This window comes from Crocodylus porosus, unplaced genomic scaffold, assembly GCF_001723895.1.
Source record: "Crocodylus porosus isolate Cpor-Errol unplaced genomic scaffold, CroPor_comp1, whole genome shotgun sequence".
Classification (NCBI taxonomy): domain Eukaryota; kingdom Metazoa; phylum Chordata; order Crocodylia; family Crocodylidae; genus Crocodylus; species Crocodylus porosus.
The window spans coordinates 35,087,010-35,108,826 of NW_017728913.1; the positions used below are offsets into that span (position 1 = coordinate 35,087,010).

The 21,817-nt window shown below is 44.2% G+C and overlaps 1 protein-coding gene across 3 annotated transcripts in view; it reads right to left on the reverse strand.

Moving 5' to 3' along the window:
* Nucleotides 1-384: 384 nt before the first annotated feature.
* ACSL1 (acyl-CoA synthetase long-chain family member 1) overlaps nucleotides 385-21,817 on the reverse strand; it is a 55,738-nt gene continuing 34,305 nt past the window's right edge. For all 3 annotated transcript variants that reach the window (XM_019534688.1, XM_019534685.1, XM_019534687.1), the window contains exons 13-22: nucleotides 19,771-19,905; nucleotides 17,942-18,076; nucleotides 16,539-16,634; nucleotides 11,874-11,946; nucleotides 10,767-10,855; nucleotides 6,789-6,905; nucleotides 4,742-4,885; nucleotides 4,157-4,258; nucleotides 2,474-2,545; nucleotides 385-2,000 (exon numbers count right to left, since the gene is read on the reverse strand). In XM_019534688.1, the coding sequence (XP_019390233.1) occupies nucleotides 1,860-2,000; nucleotides 2,474-2,545; nucleotides 4,157-4,258; nucleotides 4,742-4,885; nucleotides 6,789-6,905; nucleotides 10,767-10,855; nucleotides 11,874-11,946; nucleotides 16,539-16,634; nucleotides 17,942-18,076; nucleotides 19,771-19,905 (1,104 nt within the window). In that variant the 3' untranslated portion in view covers nucleotides 385-1,859. The remainder of the gene's footprint in view (nucleotides 2,001-2,473; nucleotides 2,546-4,156; nucleotides 4,259-4,741; nucleotides 4,886-6,788; nucleotides 6,906-10,766; nucleotides 10,856-11,873; nucleotides 11,947-16,538; nucleotides 16,635-17,941; nucleotides 18,077-19,770; nucleotides 19,906-21,817) is intronic.

Below are 21,817 nucleotides of genomic sequence, written 5' to 3' on the forward strand. Positions count from 1 at the left end.
TGCACTTTTGACGATAAAGCTAGAGGAACAAGTTGTATACTTCTACTCAAAGCAAAAGCATTCTTGAACAGTTATTTATGCAATGAACTGAACTGAACATTCCCTTTAATAGTATACAATAGTAAGAAAACTAGCCTAAAATCTGTAGGAAGCAGGCTAAAATAGGAAGTCATCCAATTTTCCATATAACATGCAAAAATTTCACTAGTTAACCTCTTACTAATTAGCCTACATGGATAGAAATATTGGAGAAGTGAGTTCTCATTGCTTTACCAGGGAAATTGGCTTTGTTGAATGAATTAATCTTCATTCAATGCTGTTACTGTATCACCTAGTAAAACTGTACTCATAAATAAGTGTTTCACTCGCACACAAAAAAAAAAATGCAGAATTTTTTTTATTTTCGTTTTCACTTCCTTCATTGGTTTTGAAAATTTGTTTTGGTTTATAAAACATAGAAATAGCCAAGACTAAGCAAACATTTGAACTCCAAATGTAACAAATTACTACTCTAAGAGTTGACATGGATTTGTGTACCCTAAATGCACACACATGAAATTATGCTACTGAATAGTGCATTACAATCACACAGAAATCTTAGTGCAAACCCTGTTGTGCTTGTATTTTACATATATCTATGTGTCCAAGAAACAGCAGTGAATACCAATGGAAAACCAACTGTTAAGATGTAGTAAAGATTTATGCTGCAATAAGGCATATTTCTGCCAGGTTTTCCAAAATGAAGGAGGGACTGGATATTTTGTATATTTGGGAATTCAGCTTCCCCCTGCCTACCCCTTGAACAAATATCTATCCTATGCTAGTGTATAGCTCTGCTGGGGGCTTGTTTGATAACTCAAAATTGCTACAATCATCAAGCTAGAAACAAGTTTCTTGCTTTCTGCTCCCATCCATCTCCATGAAGGTACTCTATTGCTTGCGCATTAAGCATAGAGAGCGGAGAGACTGTGGTAGAAGCTATTGTGTAGGTACAAGATCTGGCACATCACAAAAAAAAAAAAAAAAATTGAAGCAAATTTAATTAAACAGATGTTCATTGCAGGGAGACAATACAGTGTACATTTACCTGGCTGTTAGCATAACCCAGCCTCCTGAATGTTTTCCATCTTTAAAACTCCAGTTTCATTCCAGAGTTAGGATCTGTTTACGCAGCTATGGAGCTGACCTTTGTCAGGAGCTTATGTTGATTGGTAGCTGCACACATGTTCTTTAGTGTTCAAGAACTGGATGCAGACTAAAAATCTGAGACCTAATGTTGCATCATTCTCCTTTAATTGGTATTCAGCTTCTAGCTTACACAGGTAACTTCAAAGTTCTTTGCTGGGGACGCTTGCGTAACTTCTGTCTGCTCAAATTAAAGATAGGGCTAATACAAGAAGTGCTTCAGCTACAAACTTTGATGGATCAGCTAATGTTTCCCCGATGTAAAGATACCAAGAGGCCTCTCCAGATCTGCTAAATCCTTTGGACTTGACTGTTGCAAAGCACACTGCAGACACTGAACATGCTGGCAATAAGAAAACCCCAACTCCATGGTTAAGAAGAGCCCCATTTTTTGGCTGAGGAAGTCTTAAAATAACTTAGAGTTACGTTTATAGTTTAAGGCTTTTTTTTTTTTTTTTTGGAAATTGTAGGTCACCATAAAATGGTATGCAACACAACTGGACAGTAAGGCAGTGTTCCATTTTCTTCAATGCTCCTATGGCAGGTACCCATTTATGTACTAGTTAGTTAATGATTGCACAGTTTCCTTCCCTATGTTTGCTGTGGTCGAATTACAGATACGAAGGCCAACAGTAGAAGCTAGACATGTGCCATTCTCCTCAAGCCATTCTTAGTTACATTCTAACGTTAGCATAGAGTTCGTCTATCTGCATCTTGAAGTATTTTCGTAGTTCTGGTCTCTTTGCCTTCAATGTTGGTGTCAATAAGCCATTTTCAATGGAAAACATTTCAGGGTGCAGGGCAATTGTTTTGACCTAGAAACAAAAAACCCCCAAACAAACAAACATAATATTTATTAGCTAATAGTTTACATGAATTTTGGCTGCATTCCCTAGAAAGCAAAGCTCAAAGTGGGGGGGGGGCAATGTTTTTGGGCAGTGCTAAAACCCCCCCCAAAAATCTCAACTTGTAAGATGTTTGTGCACCAAGGGCAAGTGGCATAGGAGCCATGAGGGGCCCAATCCTTATTGTGGCAGTGCAGCCCCAGCCCCTTCCCCGCTGTCCACCCCGAGGCATGTGCACCTGCTGCTGCTAACAAGTTGGGCCAGGTCTCCACAGACCCTAGGCTGGCTATGGCATGCTGAGCAAAACAGCTTCACATCTCATACTTTTATGAGCATGATAACATTAAGTAGAAGAAGTGGTTTCTTCAGAGTCCAGTTACATATCAGTTCAGAGAACTGGGTAATAAGCTAAATTCCATTTAAGTTAAGCTTCAGTTTCTCACCTGCTCAAATGACTTCAAACCAGATTCTTTCCCAACTTTCAACATGTCTTCCAAAATGTGTTTCCTGAGGTCCTATAGGTACAGGAAAATAGAAAAGAAAAGAAACTGTACTGCATGAGTGCAAAAACTGAAGCAACTGAGGAATGAATTTTACAGCAGAGCTATTTATATGCCAATATTTATGGCAGACCTTGAAGTTAGTTTACACTTCATCCCCAATGTATATTGATGACATCTTCATTGTATGAACACAAGGGAATCTAGAGAAGTTTCACCAGGACTTTAAACAACTTCCACCCCTCCAGACTGACTTTGGAATACTCCACCTAGCAAATTAAAAATTTCTTGGACACCATGGTGAAGGGTTGCAATAGTCACATTGCCATCATGTTGTATTGGAAACCCCTGACCACTACAGCTCTTTCATGCCACCAACTTCCATCCCCAGCATATCACTAGATCTGCTGTTAAAAGGTTTTACAGAAGTAGCTGACAACCAAGTCATGAGCCAGGTGGCTTAAGAAACAGGACTTTGCCTGCATCAGGCATGTGCTTCCCCCCAGCTGGTGGGAGAGGAAATGGAGAATGAAAAGAGTGAAAAATCAGCAAGGACAGCTGAAAGCTGCAGCCTCACTCCTACCACTTCCTTGCCACTCCCTACCAGATCAGAGTCTCAGCTACTGCACAGCTCCCAGCCTTTTCTCCCTCACTGATTCAGACCATATCATCAATGGACCAAATACAACAGATAAAACACCCAAAGTTCATTTACTTGCACCTAGTCCAGTGTCACATATGCCACGACCTGCTTACAGTACCCCTCTGTTGCATACACTGGACAGACTGGGCAATCCCTACATGTAAGAATGAACAAACACTCATCTGAGAGCAGTTCCAAAAAGACTCACAAGCTTGTGGCAGAAAAAAACTTTAATCTCCTGGGACACCTGATTCCCGATCTCAGGGTGGCTGTTCTTATACAGCAAACAACTTTATAAAAACAACATCCGATGAAGTAACCTGAGGCTCACAAAAGCTAATTTGAGCTACAGGGTGTACAAGGTGCAAATCTGGCATACAGCAGATAAAGGAAGGACTGCAGCAGATCGGGTAGGAAGAAGAAAGCAGAGAGCAGGAGATCAGGGAGGGCAGGGAAAAGCAGAGGAGGAAATGCATGGGACCACACACAGGAGCAGAGCAGAAACAGCAGGAGATCAGGCAGGCAAAAAAGGGAATCAGTGACACTTGGGGAGAGCACAGGGCTAGTTTGTGGCCTGCCTGACAAAAAAAAAAGTTCACTCCTACTGTATTAATAGTAATTAAAAATTAGGTCGGTCAAGGGGGTATCCTCCGACATCCCTAAACCAATGGTGGTGGATGCCAGGGATAGATCTCCCTAGATATACCCTGTTCATATGCTTATCCTCCAAAAAAGAGAGGTGGCCAGCCTGCAACATGCATGCCACAGGCAGCTTCTGTATGGCACAGCAGATTGATGAGGGGAGTGGCACCAGCATCAGATAGGACAAGGAACAGCAGAGCAGATGGGAAAGGGGATGGAATGGCACGTTTCCCCAGAACTTTGGCCCCTGCTACTCTAAAGCACAAATACTGTCAGTGTTGGAGATGGGATACTGGGCTGGATGGACCAGTATGACATTTATGTTAGTCAAGAACACCTACCTTGTTTTTGCACAGTTCTTCATATGAGCTTTCATATCCCTTCTTCTTGGCCCAGCTAGGTAGGATTTCTGGGTCTGGTACCACAATAGCTATTAAGAAAGCCTTGAAGAGAGAGAAACAGTGTTTTATTAAGCTTTAAAATTCTAAGCTCTTAACAGTCCATTACTTTTGGTGTAGCTAGATACTGATAATTTGGATTGAAGTCATATTTTATATTAGTTGGGGGTTGTGTGTCTGGCTTCCAAAGTAAAGCAATTCAGTTGTGCCACAACGAAAAACATTTAAGACGTCTGTTAAGGCCTAGGTGTTTTACAACATTTTAAAATTCAAGTAGAACCCACTTCTGAACTTCTAGATTCATCCCGTCCTTAAACAAGATTTACGATTCAACGTTGGCCTAGCACCTCAAGCTGAAGGAAAAAGCCCATTGTCTAACCTGACCCAGATTCACAAATTGTGTAGCTAGGATGTCAGACTAAAAATTCAGAGCCAGTTATAAGAAATTTCAAGCTACAACATTAGTTTAAAAGAGACTGAAGCCAGCCACAGCTGGCACTTGTCTCAAATTAGCCAAGGGATGCCTACCTGTAAGCTTTCCCCATGGACAAACACCTGAGCAACAGGTTCACTTCTCAAATACACATTTTCTATTTTCTCTGGTGCTATGTACTCTCCCTGGGCAAGTTTGAATATGTGCTTTTTCCGGTCAATGATCTTCAAGGTTCCATTCTATGGAATAAGAAAAAAATTATTTCTATGCACAAAAGTTGGATAATGTTGACAGGTACAGCTAAGCCACTCTGCAGTTAGATTATACATTCCTAGTATTTCATATGGTAATGTAAGAACACTTCAAAAACCAATACCAAGAAGAAATCTGTAAGTCAGTTTTGCCCAAATACACAGCTGGTTTGAGGACAGAGATAAATAAAAGATTACTTGACAAACTGCTTAAAAGCAGTAAGTGTTTAAAATAAATAAATAAATAAATAAATAAATAAATAAAAATAAAAAAGAATAAATTCAAATTTTACATAGTTGACTAGATGCCAACATCTAGAATGTTTTGATCATCGAAGAGTTATGAGGTAGCAAGGAGAAGAATGTAAACAGAAGTCAACTGGAACTGATGAATCTGCTTGTATCCACCTCCTATACTGGTTCGCTTAACCAGATCTTTTCTGGTTTCTCTGAAAATAAAAGCTCAGATTTGAATTTTGACAAGTTGCAAAAGCCTTCTCATATAAAAAAAGACAAACTGTTCCTTAATTCTGTAGTAACAAACAGATTAGAGGTGCACCGACATAAAGAAAACTGGCTGTATCAAACATTAACCCGATGTGGCCAGTAAATGCCTGTGCAGCACTCAGGCACAGTGCAACACTCAGGCAGTGTGGAGAGCTGCCTCCAGCGGGTAAGTCCAGTGTGGTGGGAGGGGGAGGGGAGAGGAGGGGACAGGTGCTGCCCAGGCAGGGGAGGGGGCCCTGGCTCACAGGGGGAGAGGGACACAGACAGAGAAAAGAGGAAGACTGCTTCAGCCACTGCTTGTACTGGGAGGGCATGGGGAGGTATGTGCCCCAAGATCTGTATGGGGCGAGGTGGGCTGCAGCCAGGGGCTGTACAGGGTTTCTCAGCAGGGGCTGGGCTGTGAGTGGGCACCAGCAGCACTGGGAGGACGCTGCATCCACCCCAAATTTTGCTACTGCTCTGCTCCCATACCACCGCCAGCCGCATGACACAGCCCCAGCATGTGGATGGAGGTAGGGAGGAGGTGGGGCTGCGCCAGGCAGTTGGTAGTGGTACCAGGAGCAGAGCGGTGGCAAGATTTGGGGTAGATGCAGCATCCTCCCAGCACCACCAGTGCCCACCAAAGCCCAGCCCCTGCTAAGAAGAGCCCCACACAGCCCCAGCTGCAGCCTGTCCCTCCCCATGCAGATCAGGGGTGCACATGCCCTCCCAGGATGCAAGCAGCAGTGGGAGCCAACGCCCTCCCTACAAGCCGCAGCTCTGGGCCTCCCACCCCGCCTGGACAGTGTCTGCCTATGCCCCCTACCTCACTGCAGGGGCGTTGATCTCCCCCTTCCCCAATGCCGCTTCTACCACACTAGACTTACCTACTGGAGGCAGCTGCATCAGAAATCAGATTGGTATTGGCTGATATGCCTCCTTAAGTATTGGCCATCTGTATTGGCCCCCCCCCAAAAAAATCTCTATTGGTGCACCCCTAAACAGATAAATGCTGAAGGGAATTATCTATAAGGTCTAAGGTAGTCTTCATTTCCAGAATTAAAAGATTCTTCTTCCCCAACCATAAATGAATGAATTCAAGATAGTTTGCTATTTAATACAGCTCCCTTAAGTAACGCCATATAGTGGATAGTGTGAAGTGCTGCTATTTATCTTGGGACGGGGAGGGGGGGCAGAGAACACACACACACCCTCTTCCAAGCAGCTAAATACTAGAAGTGCTAATTTCATGCTTTGTTTATAGTGCTTTCCAGGATCTCTTTTACTTTTACAAACATTTAAGCTCCAAAGTTCCGCCCCCACCCCACCACAGGTACATACGTCAGGCCCTTGGCAACTCAGTTGTTTCAAAGCATGTGTTTTTCAGCTATGCAAATTTACTTACTGGTAACCATTTCCCAATATCTCCTGTGTGGAGCCAGCCATCTTTGTCCAAAGCTTCTGCTGTTTTCTCCGGATCCTTCAGGTAGCCTAGAAATACATTTGGCCCTTTCACACACACCTGAAATGGGAGTTAAAATCAAAGCTGATAGGCAAGAAGTCTGGCATCATGATGTAATTTGTAGGGATGTCAAGTTCTCCCTCACTTACTAAAATGGAGTCAAATTAAGGTTTAGCTACAAATATGGCCAAAGAATTAACAACAACAACTGTCACTACAGGATGGCATACTTCAAATATAGTATGGAGAGTAATGGCAACCAATGATGATTAGACCCAGTTATTCCCGAAGGTGACTTTTTTCAACGTATTCAGTTAAAGAAATACGATAATCAGAAAAGTAGATTGGTAAGTTTCAATTTCTAAAGGACTATTTTTAATTAAATTAAAAAGAAAACATGTTAGTGAGTTCTACTAGACCAGGGGCAGGCAATTATTTCAGCTGACGTGCAGCTTAATGAGTTTTGGTGAGCTGCTGAGGGCTGCATGGGTAGCCATCTTGGGACTGGGAGTCACTGATCTTTGCTGCCAGAAGTCCCTCCCCTTACCCCCCCAGAAATACTCTTTGGGAGCAGAGGGTTGCCATCTTGAGAGCGCTGGCTGCCTTCCCCACCCTCTGCTGCACAGGTCCTGGGACTCTGGCAGAAGTGGAGGGGAGGTGTGGCCCTTGCTTCCCCATGGAGTCTCAGGACCTGTGTGGCAGAGAGTGAAGAAGGCAGCTAGCTCCCATGCAGGGCTTCCCTCAGTGGCACACGAGTGCAAAGAGCTACACACGTGCATGGGGAACCTCCACAATAGAGGCAGCCTTGCCAGAATGTGCTCCTTGCCCTCATGCGCAGCACTGGCTGGAGCCGTGTGCTGTCGGGCACCAGTGCCTGCACCAGGCATAAGCACCCTCCCGCCTGCTGCTGCTGGCAGCAGGGTCTGTGCACCATGGAAGGGAGTGTGTTGGGGGTCTCCACAGCCTCCCTAACACACACATCCCCTGCCCACCTGAGCTCCACAATGCTGCTGCCCCACTGGGCATGTGCACCATGCTGCTGCCAGCCTCAGCCACATGCTCCCTACCCCCGTTCCTTCTCTACCTGCTGCCTGGAGCAGGCAGGACACCAGGGAAGCTGAGCAGTGGTAGCAGCAGCCCCACTGAGAAGCTGTGTACTAGCTGGGCTCGGCCCTTCTGCCCACAACTTGGCAGGCTACACGACCTCAGAAGAGGCTAGCATCCGTGGCAGTGATGAGACAGCGATTCGAAACACTGAAGTGAATCACTGTCCCTCCAAAATGCCAAGTCCCAAACCGAAACAAAACGCAAGCGTTTCATACGGCCCTACTGTTCAATATCATTAATGATTAGGATGAGAGAGAACATGCTTAGCAAATTTGTGGATGGCACCAAGTTGGGTGAAGTTACAGAGGGTAGGATTAGGATCCAGAATGACCTAGAGAATAGAACTGGAGAAGTGGTCCAATAAATAAATTAAATTAATTTTATGCACAAATACAGACTTGGGAATGACTGGCTAGGCTGCAACACTGCAGAGAAAGGCCTGGGAGGCTATAGTAGGCAATTTAAGCTGAATGAGTTAAGTTAGCTTTTGTTTTGCAACAAGAGCAAACAGCATACTGGATTGTATTAAAAAGGAGAGTCACTTGTGAAATCAAGAGAAGTGATTCTCCTACTCCTTTCAGCGCTGGTGAGGCCTCACCTGGAATACTGGTGTCTAGAAGCATGGCATCAAAAACAAAAAGGCTGCAAGCAGACTGAAAAGCATCTAGCCAATGGCAGAAATGTATTATGAGTCACAAGAAGCATGACTTATGAAGAAGGGCCAAGAGAACTTGGCTTATTTGCTCTGAAGGAGAAAAGACTAAGGGGGTTTTGGTAACAGGGTCTTTCAGGTACCTGAAGGGCAATCAGAGAGAGAGGATGGAGATAGCATTTTCTCTGTGGCCATAAGGAACAGGACTAGGAGCCATGGCCTCAAGCTACAGCAGAGGGAGTTTAGGCTGGAGGTTAGGAAGAGCTTTCCAACTATGGTGTTAAGCCCCTCAGGAAGAGCTGGGAGAACTGATCAGAGTTGGGCGAAAGATCGGGGAGCTGGGGAAATCGAACCAGGGGAATATTCAGGGACCTGAACATTTTTACCCTGGTTTGATTTTTCTACCTCCCCCAGCACTGGGGATGGAAGGGACCTCAAGGACAGATTGTTGCCACTGGTATCAATATCAGAGCAGCTCCTCCCCCTCTGCCTCCCCCTGCAAGCCTGCCTTCAAAATGGTTCGAAACAGCTCCGAAACATTTCGGAAACATCTTAATCATTTTCTAAATTTTCTGAAACATTTTGAATGGCCCAGATATTTTGACAGTCAAAACAAATCCAAAATGAAACAAATCCAAAACAAAATGGCTGCCGAAATGTCATACAGCCTTATTAAACAGTACTGTATCCAAGACAGACCCCTGGGTAAACCTAATGGATACTTCTGTATAGCTAGACAACTTGTTGAACACAATCCAAGTAGTTACGTATCCACATACCACTTTCAGAATTCTGAGATGCAGGCTGTTCAGTCTTCCTGACTTGAACACATTTGAGTTCTCAAGGGTTTTTGGTTTTTTTTCCCTCCCCACATGATTTGGAATAACTTCAGTTTCTGCTCCTATAAGCCAACATACCTCTACTCCCTGCTGAACATTACTTCTGCTATTGGGAAAAATGAGGGGACACATGGAAATATAATCAAATGACTACCTCCTAATATGTACCCCATACTTACTATAGAGTGGTCCTACCTCCTCATTAGTTTATTCTTTACTTAGGGTTAAATCTTTTTATACACTTACTATCTCTCTTTTCATATATATTTTAATGAGACTTGATGCTTCTTGACTCCAGTCAGTTTGGATGAGCTTTCTTTGATCTGTAGATGCACCACTTCATTTTTTTTTTTTTAAATATATTCAGTATTATTCCGGAGTCAGCAGTTCACTTGGGCCTGGAGGCTTTTCTACAAACCTTTTTCCCCTTGTTTGGGATGAAGTGTCACTGCCTTACTACTTTTTTTTCCAGGATTACCATGCAGGTTTTCAAGCTCTTTGCTCTAGTGCAGGGTCAGGCAAAATATGGCCTGCAGGCTGCATTCAGCCTGCCAGGCACTTTCTTTTGTCTTGCAGGCACCCACCAATGAATTACACCCCACCCGGCCCTTTTTGCCCATGAGAGTAGGGACACAGACCCACCCCCCCAATTGCATTTTGCTGCAACTTATGGCATCGGCCATAGGTTATAGTGGGAAATCACAGAACTGCCTATAACTGTGTCATTTCATTCCTGATCCAGCTGAAACTTGCACGGATGCTAGCCTCTTCTGAGGTCGTGTAGCCTGCCAAGTTTCAAGGAGATGGGTGCAGGGGTTTCTGGGAATCTGCACCTCAAACTGTTCAAACCAAATGTATAATTGCTTGCCAGCAGTGGCAGCCTGCCGTCATCCTGCATGCAGATCCAGGGGCCCATTTCCCCTGGGAGGAGTCTGGCACAGCCCTGCAGCCCTCCTAGAGGGCACAGGCCCCCAGATCTGTGTGCAGGGTTTCAGCAGGCTGCTGCTGCTGGCTGGGGAAGTAGCCCAGAGCCACTACCATCACCGGCTGGCAGCAGCAGTCTGCTGTCATCCCACATCATACAATTGCTGGGTTTCTTGTGAAGTGTGTCTGTACACATGCTAACACTGCATGGCACCCTGGGACACCCTTGAATCATTAATCTAGGCTGAGCATGAGACAAACTTGGTGATTCCTGCTAGAATGCTATTTGCTTTAGGGAGGTTTTTTTGTAAGAAGATGGGCTATTACTTATTTAATATACCAGTGCTAAAATATTTTTAGATAGTTTTGTATTGGAATGACATTTTAGGTATTACTCACCTCGCCTTCTCCTTTGGCAGCAAAGTAATTCATTTCTTCTACATCAACAAGCTTTAAAATATTGCAAGGCATTGGTGCCCCAACATGACCTATTAATTGAATAGATAACAGCACTTATGTTCAGATAAATTTACCAGGCCCTTTTAGCAGCACTGTGATCTGTCGATGTAACCAGAGACTGATATTCCCTTCTTTGGGAAACTTCCTGCATTACAACACTTAGCTACAGTAGCTAGTCAGTTCCCTTTATGCTGAAGCATGTACAAGTCCACAAAGATCTTTAGGATACCTGGGAAGCTTGATGTTATGAATGGAACCCTGCACTTGATCCATCACTACGCTGATATTTCTAGCCTGTAGCAGCTTGTCTAGTACATTTTAAACACCAGAGTCTTCAGCATATTCACTTGTAAAATTGCAGCTTCTGGAAATATCTATTTATAAGCCTAGTAGTATCATGCTAAGCACATAACTTTCCACCCCACCTTTCATCTACTACATGTCAACATCGCAAAACTTATTAGCAAAAAAAAAGGTCAAATGCTTTGGTGCTGAAATAGCCAAAGCAGAGGTTGGCAATATATGGCCCACTGGCTGGCTCTAACCCATGGAGCTACTGGATCTGGCTTACGAAGCTGGAAAACGTTGTCTCTGCTGGTGCTAGGAGCTGGGCAACTGGAAGCTATGCCTGCACTATGACTAGGAACTGAGGGGCCAAGGAGAAGTGATGGCAGTGGAATCAGTGCAGTTTTCAGGTGCCCAGCTGCAGCACAGCTCTCCACCTGAAAGCTGTGCTCAAATCCCCACCAGGGAGCCCAGAGCTGGGAAGAGACATGGTAGCACCAGCACAGCTCCTATCTGCCTAACCCCAGCAGCAGCACAGACTCAACTTTCCTACAGTTTTTAGTCTAGCTTTAAGACTGGACCTTTACATTCTCAGAGTCAAATAGTGCGTCCAACTGGGACCCCTTCAGCTTTTTATTCAGGTGCAATGGAAAGAAATGGAGTACTCCAGGACAGCTCTAAGGTATGCTAAACTATATTAGTAGCTTTCACAGGTCTGAAGTTTGACAAAAATCAGTTCACTCAAGACAAGAGAAGCCATACCAGCTGTCCAGTCTCCAGGTACTGTCAGGGAGCATCCAGCTGTGCATTCTGTCTGTCCATAGCCTTCATAGAACTATTAGATTGAAACAGAAGTAGCTTATTTATTGCATTTCTATTGCTGCTTTAAAGGTTTTTGTTCAAACTGCTGGTCTTAGTCCACTTGAGTCAGAGTTTCAACTAAGCTGGGGATGGGGGGAAGGAGTGGAAGATGCTGTCCTTTTACCAGACATCCATTAAATTTTTAGTTCACTCTTCCCACTATTCCATATTTATTCAACTTGGTCATTGTACAACATTATGTATTTGTACAGAACTCTTTGAAAAATGCAGGTATATTATACTTAGCTGGGCAGGGAGCAGCTACTTAAAAATAAAGACAAAACAAAAACCCAACACATACACACAGTCACTTGACTTTAAGTACATAGGAAGCAAAAAGAAGGTGCAAGGTAATTACTCTTGGGCCCCTTCAGAATGAGCTAGGGCAACTGGTAACAGATAAGATGGCCAAAGCACAGCTTCCAAATGATTTCTTTGCATCTGTATTTTTGGACACAAATACAAAATATGCATCCCATTGGGACCTTACATAAGCCCAGTACAGATACCAGCCCACCAACTGTTTGTGCTGACATAGTAAAGGAGCACCTGGAGGGGTTGAATGTATTTAAGTCAACAGGTCCTGATTATCGTCATCCTAGGGTACTTAGGGAATTAGCTGGTGTCATAGCAGAGCCACTGGCACAACTGTTTGAGCACTCATGGTGCTCAGGACAGGTCCCAGAGGATTGGAAAAGGGCCAACGTGGTCCCTATTTTCAAGAAGGGGAGGAAAGAGGAACTGGGTAACTATAGGCCAGTTAATCTCACCTGTATCCTTGGCAAGACCTTTGAGAAAATTGTTAAGGATCACATTTGTAGGGGACCAACATGTAAAATGAAACAGCATGGGTTCATAGCAGGCAGATCCTGCCCGACTAACCTGGTCTCATTTTATGACCAGGTCACAAAATGCTTGGATGAAGGAATAGAGTTAGATGTAATTTACTTAGATTTCAAGAAGGCCTTCGACACAGTGTTGCACCCAGTTCTTATAAACAAACTAAACAGTTGTGGTGTAGATTATTACACATTCCAGTGGGTAGAAACAAACAAACAAGCAAATGGCTTGGGGGACGCACCCAGAGAGTGGTGGTGAACGGGTCATTTTCTACCTGGAGTAACGTGGGCAGCAGAGTCCCCCAAGGCTGTCTGGGACTGGTACTATTCATTATCTTCATTAGTGACTTGGACAAGGGAGTAGAAAGCACCCTGTCCAAGTTTGTTGATGACACCAAACTATGTGGAGAGGTACACAAACCAGATGGCAGGGAGAGAATCCAAACTGATTTGGACAGGCTGGGGAAGTGGGCCAAAGAAGGGAATAGGATGCAGTTTAATAAGGACAAGTGTCCTGTGTTGCACCTGGGGAGGAAGAATCAATCATCAACACTCCTATAGCCTGGGAGGGATCATTTTAAGTAGCACAACTGCGGAAAGGGATCTCAGAGTTGTAGTCGACTCCAAAATGAATACGAGTCACCAGTGTGATAAGGTAATAAGTAAAGCTAACTGCACCCTTTCTTGCATCGCAGACAGGTCTAGAGGTGATATTTCCCCTCTATGCAGCATTGGTCAGGCCGCTGCTGGAGTACTGCATCCAGTTTTGGGTGCCGCACTTCAGAAGGGGATGTGGATGGCCTGGAGAGGGTTCAGAGGAGGGCCATTTGTCTGGTTAAAGGCCTACAGAAGAAACCCTATGTGGACCGATTGGGAGATCTGAACCTCTTCAGCCTTCACAAGAGGAGGCTGAGAGATGATGATCTCATGGCCCCCTACAAACTCATCAGGGGGGACACAACAAGAAATATGGGATACAATTTTTACCAGGGTGCCTGTTGGGGTAACTAGAAAAACAACGGCCACAAACTGGAAGAGACCAAATTTAGATTAGACATCAGGAAAAAATTCTTTACAGCGAGGGTTGCTAAAATAAGAACTAGGCTTCCAAGGGAGGTGGTGCTATCCCCTTCCTTGGAGGTGTTTAAAAGGAGATTGGACAAACACCTGGCTGGGGTCACCTGACTCCAGCACCCTTTCTTACCCAGGGCAGGGGGGTTGGGCTCAGTGATCTAATAGGTCCCTTCCAACCCTAACAACTATGAAACTATGACTGGGGCTCTTCATTCTGTTCTTTCACTTAAAGGGAATGAGGGAGATGGGGACTGAATCCTGGCTCTATTAAGTCTACAGTTTAGGTACAAGAATAGTTTTATTAGAAGTAGGGAGTTTCATTTTTCTGGTTACCACTTCACCACAGTGCTGCAGGACTGGTGTTGCAACCTATAGCTTGTAGGACAGCTCCAGCCTGCAAAGGGATTGAGCCAACCAGCAAAATGTCCAACCTGGTCTGCATTTTAAATGAGGGCATGCCAAAACCCCAGCCATATCTTGTTAATGCTGCAATCACCTCCCATTCTACAAAGCTGCTGCAACCCAGGTAGAAGGCTGCTCTTCTTGATGCAGCCTCTACACACTGTAGCTAGAGCAGCTGCAGATGAAAAATCCTTCTTGCACTGCATTGAAAGATCTGTCTGCTCACTCTGAAGGTCTGCTGCATGCTAGAAGCCTGCACCCAAGACAGTCTGTAACAAAACTCATTTGACCCCCTACTACTATCCCATGCTGCTCATCATTAATGCCCACAAAATTGTCAGGGATGACCTCAAGCAGATAAAAGGGACTATATATAGCTCTGTGTGCAATGGTGAGGGAAAAAAAATCCAGGTGGTACTCTCATTGATGTTCTATGCAAAGGTGTTTGATTGGAAGAGAGGCATCCTGGATATCAACATGTGGCTGCATAGATGTCACCAGGAGGGCTTTGGCTTCTTGAAATATGACCTCATCTTTTCCCAGCAAGGACTACTGGGAAAACATGGGGTCTACCTGGCAAAGAAGGAAAGCATCTTCACACACAGGCTTGCTAAATGAGTGATGAAAGTATTAAGATTAGGTTCACTGGAGAATGGAGACACAAGCACAGAGGTAAGTAAAGAACCAAAGGATCTGGACAAAATAACCTAGTCAGGGGAGGCAATAGTGGAAACCTTACCAATGTTTCCCAGGGGGAAAAAAAAAAAAAACAAAACAAACAAACAGGCCCATCACCTAGTAGTTTTCCTGTTTACACTCCAGCTGAAGTAGTATGGGGAATAAGCAGCTGAAATAGTATGGGGAATAAGCAGAAAGAACTGGAGATCCTAATATACCATGGATTTGACACAAATGGCATTATGGAGACACAACAGAATAGTTCACATAACTGGAGTACTGTCATATGTGGGTGTAACCCACAGATGGCAGATAGTGGAATGATCTTCTATTTAGCTGTGAAAAAAGACAGGGGTAACTCTGATGAATAAGCAGTTGCAGACCAAACAGCAGCAGCACTACCAGGATGTGGTGAGGACAGCAGATGGTAATGGTTTCCCTTCTGAAGAGCCATATATATACTTGGACGGTGCTGTGACACGTTAACTACAGCCCATCACTATGAGCCTGTCCAGGGTCTACAATTCCTCAACAGTAGAGCAGGTGAAAGACGTTGTTAGAATCTCAATGGGTACAAAAGGTGGCTGAAGGCTGCTGCAAAACAAGATCAAGGTCCAGTTCTGTCAAGAGCCATGTGGAAGCTGATGTGCAGCAGCTTTTCCACAACAAAAAGCAGGTCACACACAGGCATCTTCCATGCTAGCACATATTACACAATCATGTGCGTATACATGTGTATGCATGTTTTGAGGTACAAAACAGAAGCGGGAGGTAAGCCTGTTGAAAGCCTCTGGGTGCAAAAAAAAAAAAAAAAAAGAGGGGAAAGCAGCAAAGGGAATGTCAGAATGGACATCTGCTACAGGCCACCAAGCTAAGGTAGATGAGGCCTTCTTTAAAAGAACTAGCAGAAGTTACCAAAAAAAAATCCTACAAAAATGAGTTCTCATGGGGGACTTGAATTATCATGACATTCTGAAGATCAGGTTAAACAGACACTTGGCTGGAATGGTTTAGTCAAGCATGATCCTGCCTCAAGCAAAGGGTAGACTAGATTGTGGTCCCTTCCAGCCCTTTCTTGTGCAGGTGTACACAATTTATAGAATGTGCTTGGAAGTCAAAGGGTGCTTGCAGCAAAAAAACCCACACAACAAAACAGCACTTTAGCTTTGGCATGCCCCCATGCCAGTGCAACACATGCCCAGAAGAGGCACTGCATCAGTTTGACCCAGCTCACCCAATGTCTATACAAAACTCACGTTTCAGAAGGCTTTTTGGCACTAATCCAATAGCTGATTGAATCACCTATTAGATAAAAGTACCAAAAAGCCCCACTGAAGCAAGCAATATATATACAGGCACTGGGAAACCAGGTCGAACTAACACACTTCTTCTTCTGGCAAAGCGCTGGTTTTGTTTGGTTTGCTTTTTTTGGGTGAGGTGGGAAAGGGGGTTCCACATCTGTTACCCAAAAGTACAGTTCCAAACCTAGTTACCCAATATAATCAGTCTAGCAGGAATGTGCCACAACTAGTCCATGTGTTCTGCTTTAAAGCTAGCTGCTGAGGAAACTCACCTGACAGCCAAGAGCTGCCCTTAGAAAAGTCAATACACTTGCTGATACAGGAGCTGCTCCCGTGATCATCAGTCTTACTTTTCCTCCCAAACTGGCCTGGAAGAGAGAGGCATGACTACTGTGAGCCCTAAAAGCATTTTAGGGGGAGGTTTTTCATAGTCCCTCCAAAGTGCTAAAACAGAGTACATTGTATTTACTATTCAAAGTGGGGAAAGACACCAAGCATTGCCTTTGAATAGAGTATCAGACAACTCCACTGGGAGCTGTGGGGAGCCACTGTGCAGGGAGATCAGCAGGGCACAGTATCTGTGGTGCAGTTTCATCCTTATTTGTGTGGCTCCCCCTTGCCCATCATCTGGAAGGAGGAACCTATATACTGCCAGAGCTGCTCCCTGAAGCATGACACAGGAACAGGTTAGGAATGCCCTCCCCACATGCCTGCATCAATTGGGGGGGGGGGGAAGGGGAGTGTCAGACTATTCCATCTTAGAGCTGGGGGGAGCAGTTGTGCTGCTCTTGACCCCCAAATGCAAGAAGCAGCTGTAACAGTTCCTCCTTCCAACCTGCTCCCTGTTAGCAGGGGAGACAAGGGTAGAAAGCCAGGCAGGAAGAGGCAGTCTGTATGCTGCTGACAGTGTCCCCAGGTGAACCAGGCTCCCAGTACAGCTACTCCCTGAACTGTGGGGCAGGAGCCGCTCTGGGCCTCCCCTTGTGCCCAGATCGGCTGGAGACAGCTGCTGAAGTGGGGGGGGGGGGCCACAGTGCCCATTCCCAACACTACTTGCCTCCCCACCACCCTAAGATTGTCCGCTCCAATTTCCACATCATTTGCTTTCCTGCCGCAATGGTTGAGGGAAAGAGGCGAATTTAAGATGACCCCCAACAATAATTATAATTTTTCCATGCATGTGTAAAAATAAAACGTTTATAAATTTTATGCATCTACAATTTAATTCTTGGGGAGGTCATCTTGAAATGCTTTGTCCTCTTGTAATTTGGGCATACCTTCAAAAAAAGCAAGTCAATTTTGACTTCACACACCTAACTGAACAAGAAGAAAGACAGGCAAATGCATCTGGATTCTTACAGTCTAGCTAACAGATAAATCACTCAGAATAAGTCACAGGCCAATTCTTACAGCTTAATTAGAAGGGGGCTTTTGAGATGTATGGCCATTAACAGATTGGGTCTTTTAGATGCTTCACAGTTGACAATAAAGCCTTATAGTACAGACCACTTGCATGACAAAAAAGTTACTCTGCTATCCTATGCTATACCATGGGCATATTTGTAACCACACTACTCTACTTCAAACTGAAAAAACTAGTTTCCATATCTGTTACAATTCTAGCTCAGAACTGCAGTTTTACAGATCTCCAATATACTAACAGAAATGGATATACCTGTATTTTACGGAAGATCACTTTATCCCACAGGCTGTTGTTTCTAACTACACCACTTCGAAGTTCTGCTTCTTTCCTTTTGGAAGCAAAGTCTAGTATCCACCGTTTCAATGATGTATTGGCTTGCCCAAAAATCTAGCAAAACAAAAAGTTAAGTCTCACATTTGAAGTTCTGTAGACCAAATCATAAAAATGGAAATAATATAATGCCTAGGGTGCCTAGAAAACCAAGCTTCTTTGGGGTATGTTAAGCTACAAGTCTCAAACCTTCATACATAAGTTTCGTACCTGGGCCAAGGCAGGAGATTCAGGCCCAGAGTCACAATAGCACTTATGCTTAGCTTAGGCACTCCAAATCCAAAAGGGTTCCAAAAAGGCACCTTAAATTCTGCTACTGAATGTGTCCAGAACTGCCACTACCTTAGTTGGTTTGGTCAATTCCATTCCTTTCATGCCCAAGCTTACTGGGGATTCACAAACTGGGCCCCTTGGAACTTGGTTGAAAGGACACTTGACCTGATAAGCATGCTGTATATATGCCAGCTTGCCAGTGGCACCAAATTCAGCAAGCAGTATGGCAGCCACAGACTATTCTTTTTGCAATACAAACTGCTTCAGAGACCATGCCCAGATTTCACAGACTTGTGATTAGAATGTTTCTCTAGAAATTAAGTCTTCTTTTTAGGGTAGAGGCTATGGTAAAAAGCTTCCACTTGAAGCTGTGCCACTGTGCAGAAGAATGAAAGATTCATGGGGCCAGAAGAACAAAGCAAGGAACATGACTAGACACTCAGCTAAGCATCATCCCTCTCCATCCTTGGAGTACTGTTCTCACCAAGTTAGATTTAGACCTGCTTGTTCTTTCAAGAGCCATTAACCTTGCATTCTGGGCACCTTAGTAGCAAAGCTTTACCTGGAAGGGTAGGGTACTCTCACCACAGCCTTCCGAGAGGAAGGAACTGATCACTTTTACACTAAAGAAAGCACTGAACCCATGTGTTTTCCATTTGCTAGACAGTCTTGCCTTAAGAGCACAAGCGTGGGGTACCACAACCTCTACCTGTGTACTGAAGCCAGTAAGTCACTTGTCCATACCAAGACACTGAAATCACACCTTTCAAAACCTGGAAGTAGTCTCCTTGAAACCTTCTCATGGCCACCTACCTGCAGCCCTGAGTTCAGTGTCCAAGTCCAGCAGAAATATAGCATTTCAGAGTCTCCCCAACTGCCATCTTAGCTATCCTCCTACTGAGGTGGAATGGATTAGCAGCAGCCCCTCTTGGGCACTTCAGCTCCCCAACTCAGATTTGATTAATTCCATTCTAAGAGATAGGCACCTAGTGAGTTGCTGCAGTATACACAAGATCTGAGAATAAATAATTTCAATACCACACAGCAAGTCACAACCCAAGTTTTACTCCTAATCCCATCTCCTATTCAGTAACATCTGATGCCTCCCTACAAGCTCTAATGCAAAAGACATTTTCTTAATGCTTTTCTAAGAAGTATTTATTTTAAATCTTTGATCAGACTGTTCCAATTTGGCAGCTAGCAAGCGTACAACACAGTATCAGTACAGCTGTCTTCAAAGTCAATGTTTAGTTTAGTCCAATAGCTGACAAATGTTTCTGCCTGCCACAAAACAATCCAGCTCAGGTCTGAGGCAGGTTGCTGAATCCCCCAGCCAGTCATTGAAGACCTAGTTGCTCAGCAGGCCAGATAAGATGGTTCCATGACCCACAGGTTGTAGAGACCCCTGGTTTAGTCAGGTTTTAGATAATGCTGCTAGACACATACCACACCCTTCCCTCCTACTAGAAAAACCTTACTTTATCAAACATCCTGTTCAGAAGTCTTGGTACCACAGGAAAGACTGTTGGCTGCAGCGTTTTTAAGTCATCCATCAGTAGTCTTATGTCCCCCTGAAAGAATCCTATTCGACCTCCGTGACACAGAATCACACACTGTTAAGATTGTAAAAAAAAAAAAAAGAATTAAAAAATTAAATTTTATATGGATACAGATTAAACAAGTGATTCAGTATTTTTGTTCTGTTTGACTACATTTGGAATAAGGTAGACTGCCCCCTAAGAGTTAGGACTGTGAGGAGACTTCTTGGAGAACTGTCAAAGTTCAGGCATTTAGGATACCTGTACATATGCAGGGAGGCTACTTGGACATGCTGTATTATTGTGCATCACAGCAGAATCAATTAATCAAGCCTGCTGGAACATGCCAGTTAGGCAATTAGCACACTCCGGCCAGCCTCCATGTCTCGTGTATCAGTATTGCCATGCTTCAAAAATGGAAGTGGGGGCAATTTAACTAAAAATTTGTTCTACAAGCTTTAAAATGACCCAGCCACCATTCTGAAGCATGGGGACACTGATACACGAGATGCTGTGGGCACTTTAATTAGAACTTGCATCTCATCTTGCCTCCCTGGAACTTGTGTAAAAAACACCCCATGTTTGTGATAGGACAGGGAAAAAAAATGTGAAACAGCAAGAGATGTGGCAACTGTAAGGGTAAATCAGAGACCTAGATATAGTAGAATGAAGTATGGTAAGAAAGACTACTGACATTCTGGCATGGAAAAGCCTTAGCTAACTCATTTTTTCCAGCCACTAAGCCTATGCCAGAACTGGCAGTAATCAATGTATCACTAGTGTGGCAGGTGCAAGAATTCTAGACCCAAATAAAATCCGGATGTTGTTACCTTTTTAAAAAGAATTAAAAAGGTAACAGGATAATCTGAATTATATATGCATGAGTGAGTAGTATAAAAAGTAGTCCAACTGGAATTGTACCTTCCCATGCATTTTTCTCCATTGTCAAATGATCCCAGTTGTTTAGGTTTTGTTCATTTCTTATGAGGTACTATACTAGGTCTCACCAATGAGGGAAAGCACTTAGTTTATACTTGTCAAATACAGAGTAGCTTTAAGTTTTTTGGTTCTGGCATGGATTTGAAAGCTAGTTCAGTTAAGAGGAAAAAGCCACCAATTCAAGCCACCATTTTTTGGAAGGATGAAGTACTTGTACTCATAAAATGGACAAGCAAGCTCTTCCCATCCTTCCAATGATTCTAGAAAATGGAGGTCATTTTAAACCAGCTTTATTGTGAATAGTAATACAACAATGAAAAAAGGTAGACCAGGGCAGGCAATTACTTCAGATGGAGGGCCACTTACCAAGTTTTGGCAAGCTGTTGAGCCACATGGGTAGCCCTGCCTCTTGACAGTTGCCTTGCCCCTCCGATAGCCATATTTGGACTGAAAATCCTGTCCCCTAACCCCTGACCTTTGCCACCAACAGTCCCTCCCCTTGTCCCCAGAAGTATTCCAGGGGGAAAAAAAGAGAGTGGTTGCCATCTTGGAACCAGGAAAAAAAATTACACACTAAAAAAGTCAAAAAAACATTTTAATTTTATTACAAAATATTTGTAATGGATTTGTGTACTCTTTATAGAAGGGATTTCATAACTCAAAGTCTTATTCTTATATTGTGTGTGGGGGGGTGAAAGGTATTGGGGGCATAGAGTAGGTAGGGGTTGTAGGGGCAGAGCATGGGTGCAAGAGATTTGTGGACAGCCCCTCTACCCCCAATCCCACATGCACAGTGGGCAGTCCCCACTGCTGGCAGGAAGCTCATGCCCAGTGCAGGCACTGATGCTGGGCAGGGCAGAGCTCCAGCCAGCGTTGTGTTCGGGTGTGAGGAGTGCAGCCTGCCTAGCCACCTCTATCGCAGGGGTTCCATGCTGCACACCTGCAGTTCCTGCCCTCACACAGGGCAAGCCCCACCGCAGCATCCAGCGTGGAAGCAGGGGGTGGGTCTCCCTCCACTCCCAGTGGAGCCCGCAGACCTGCACAGCAG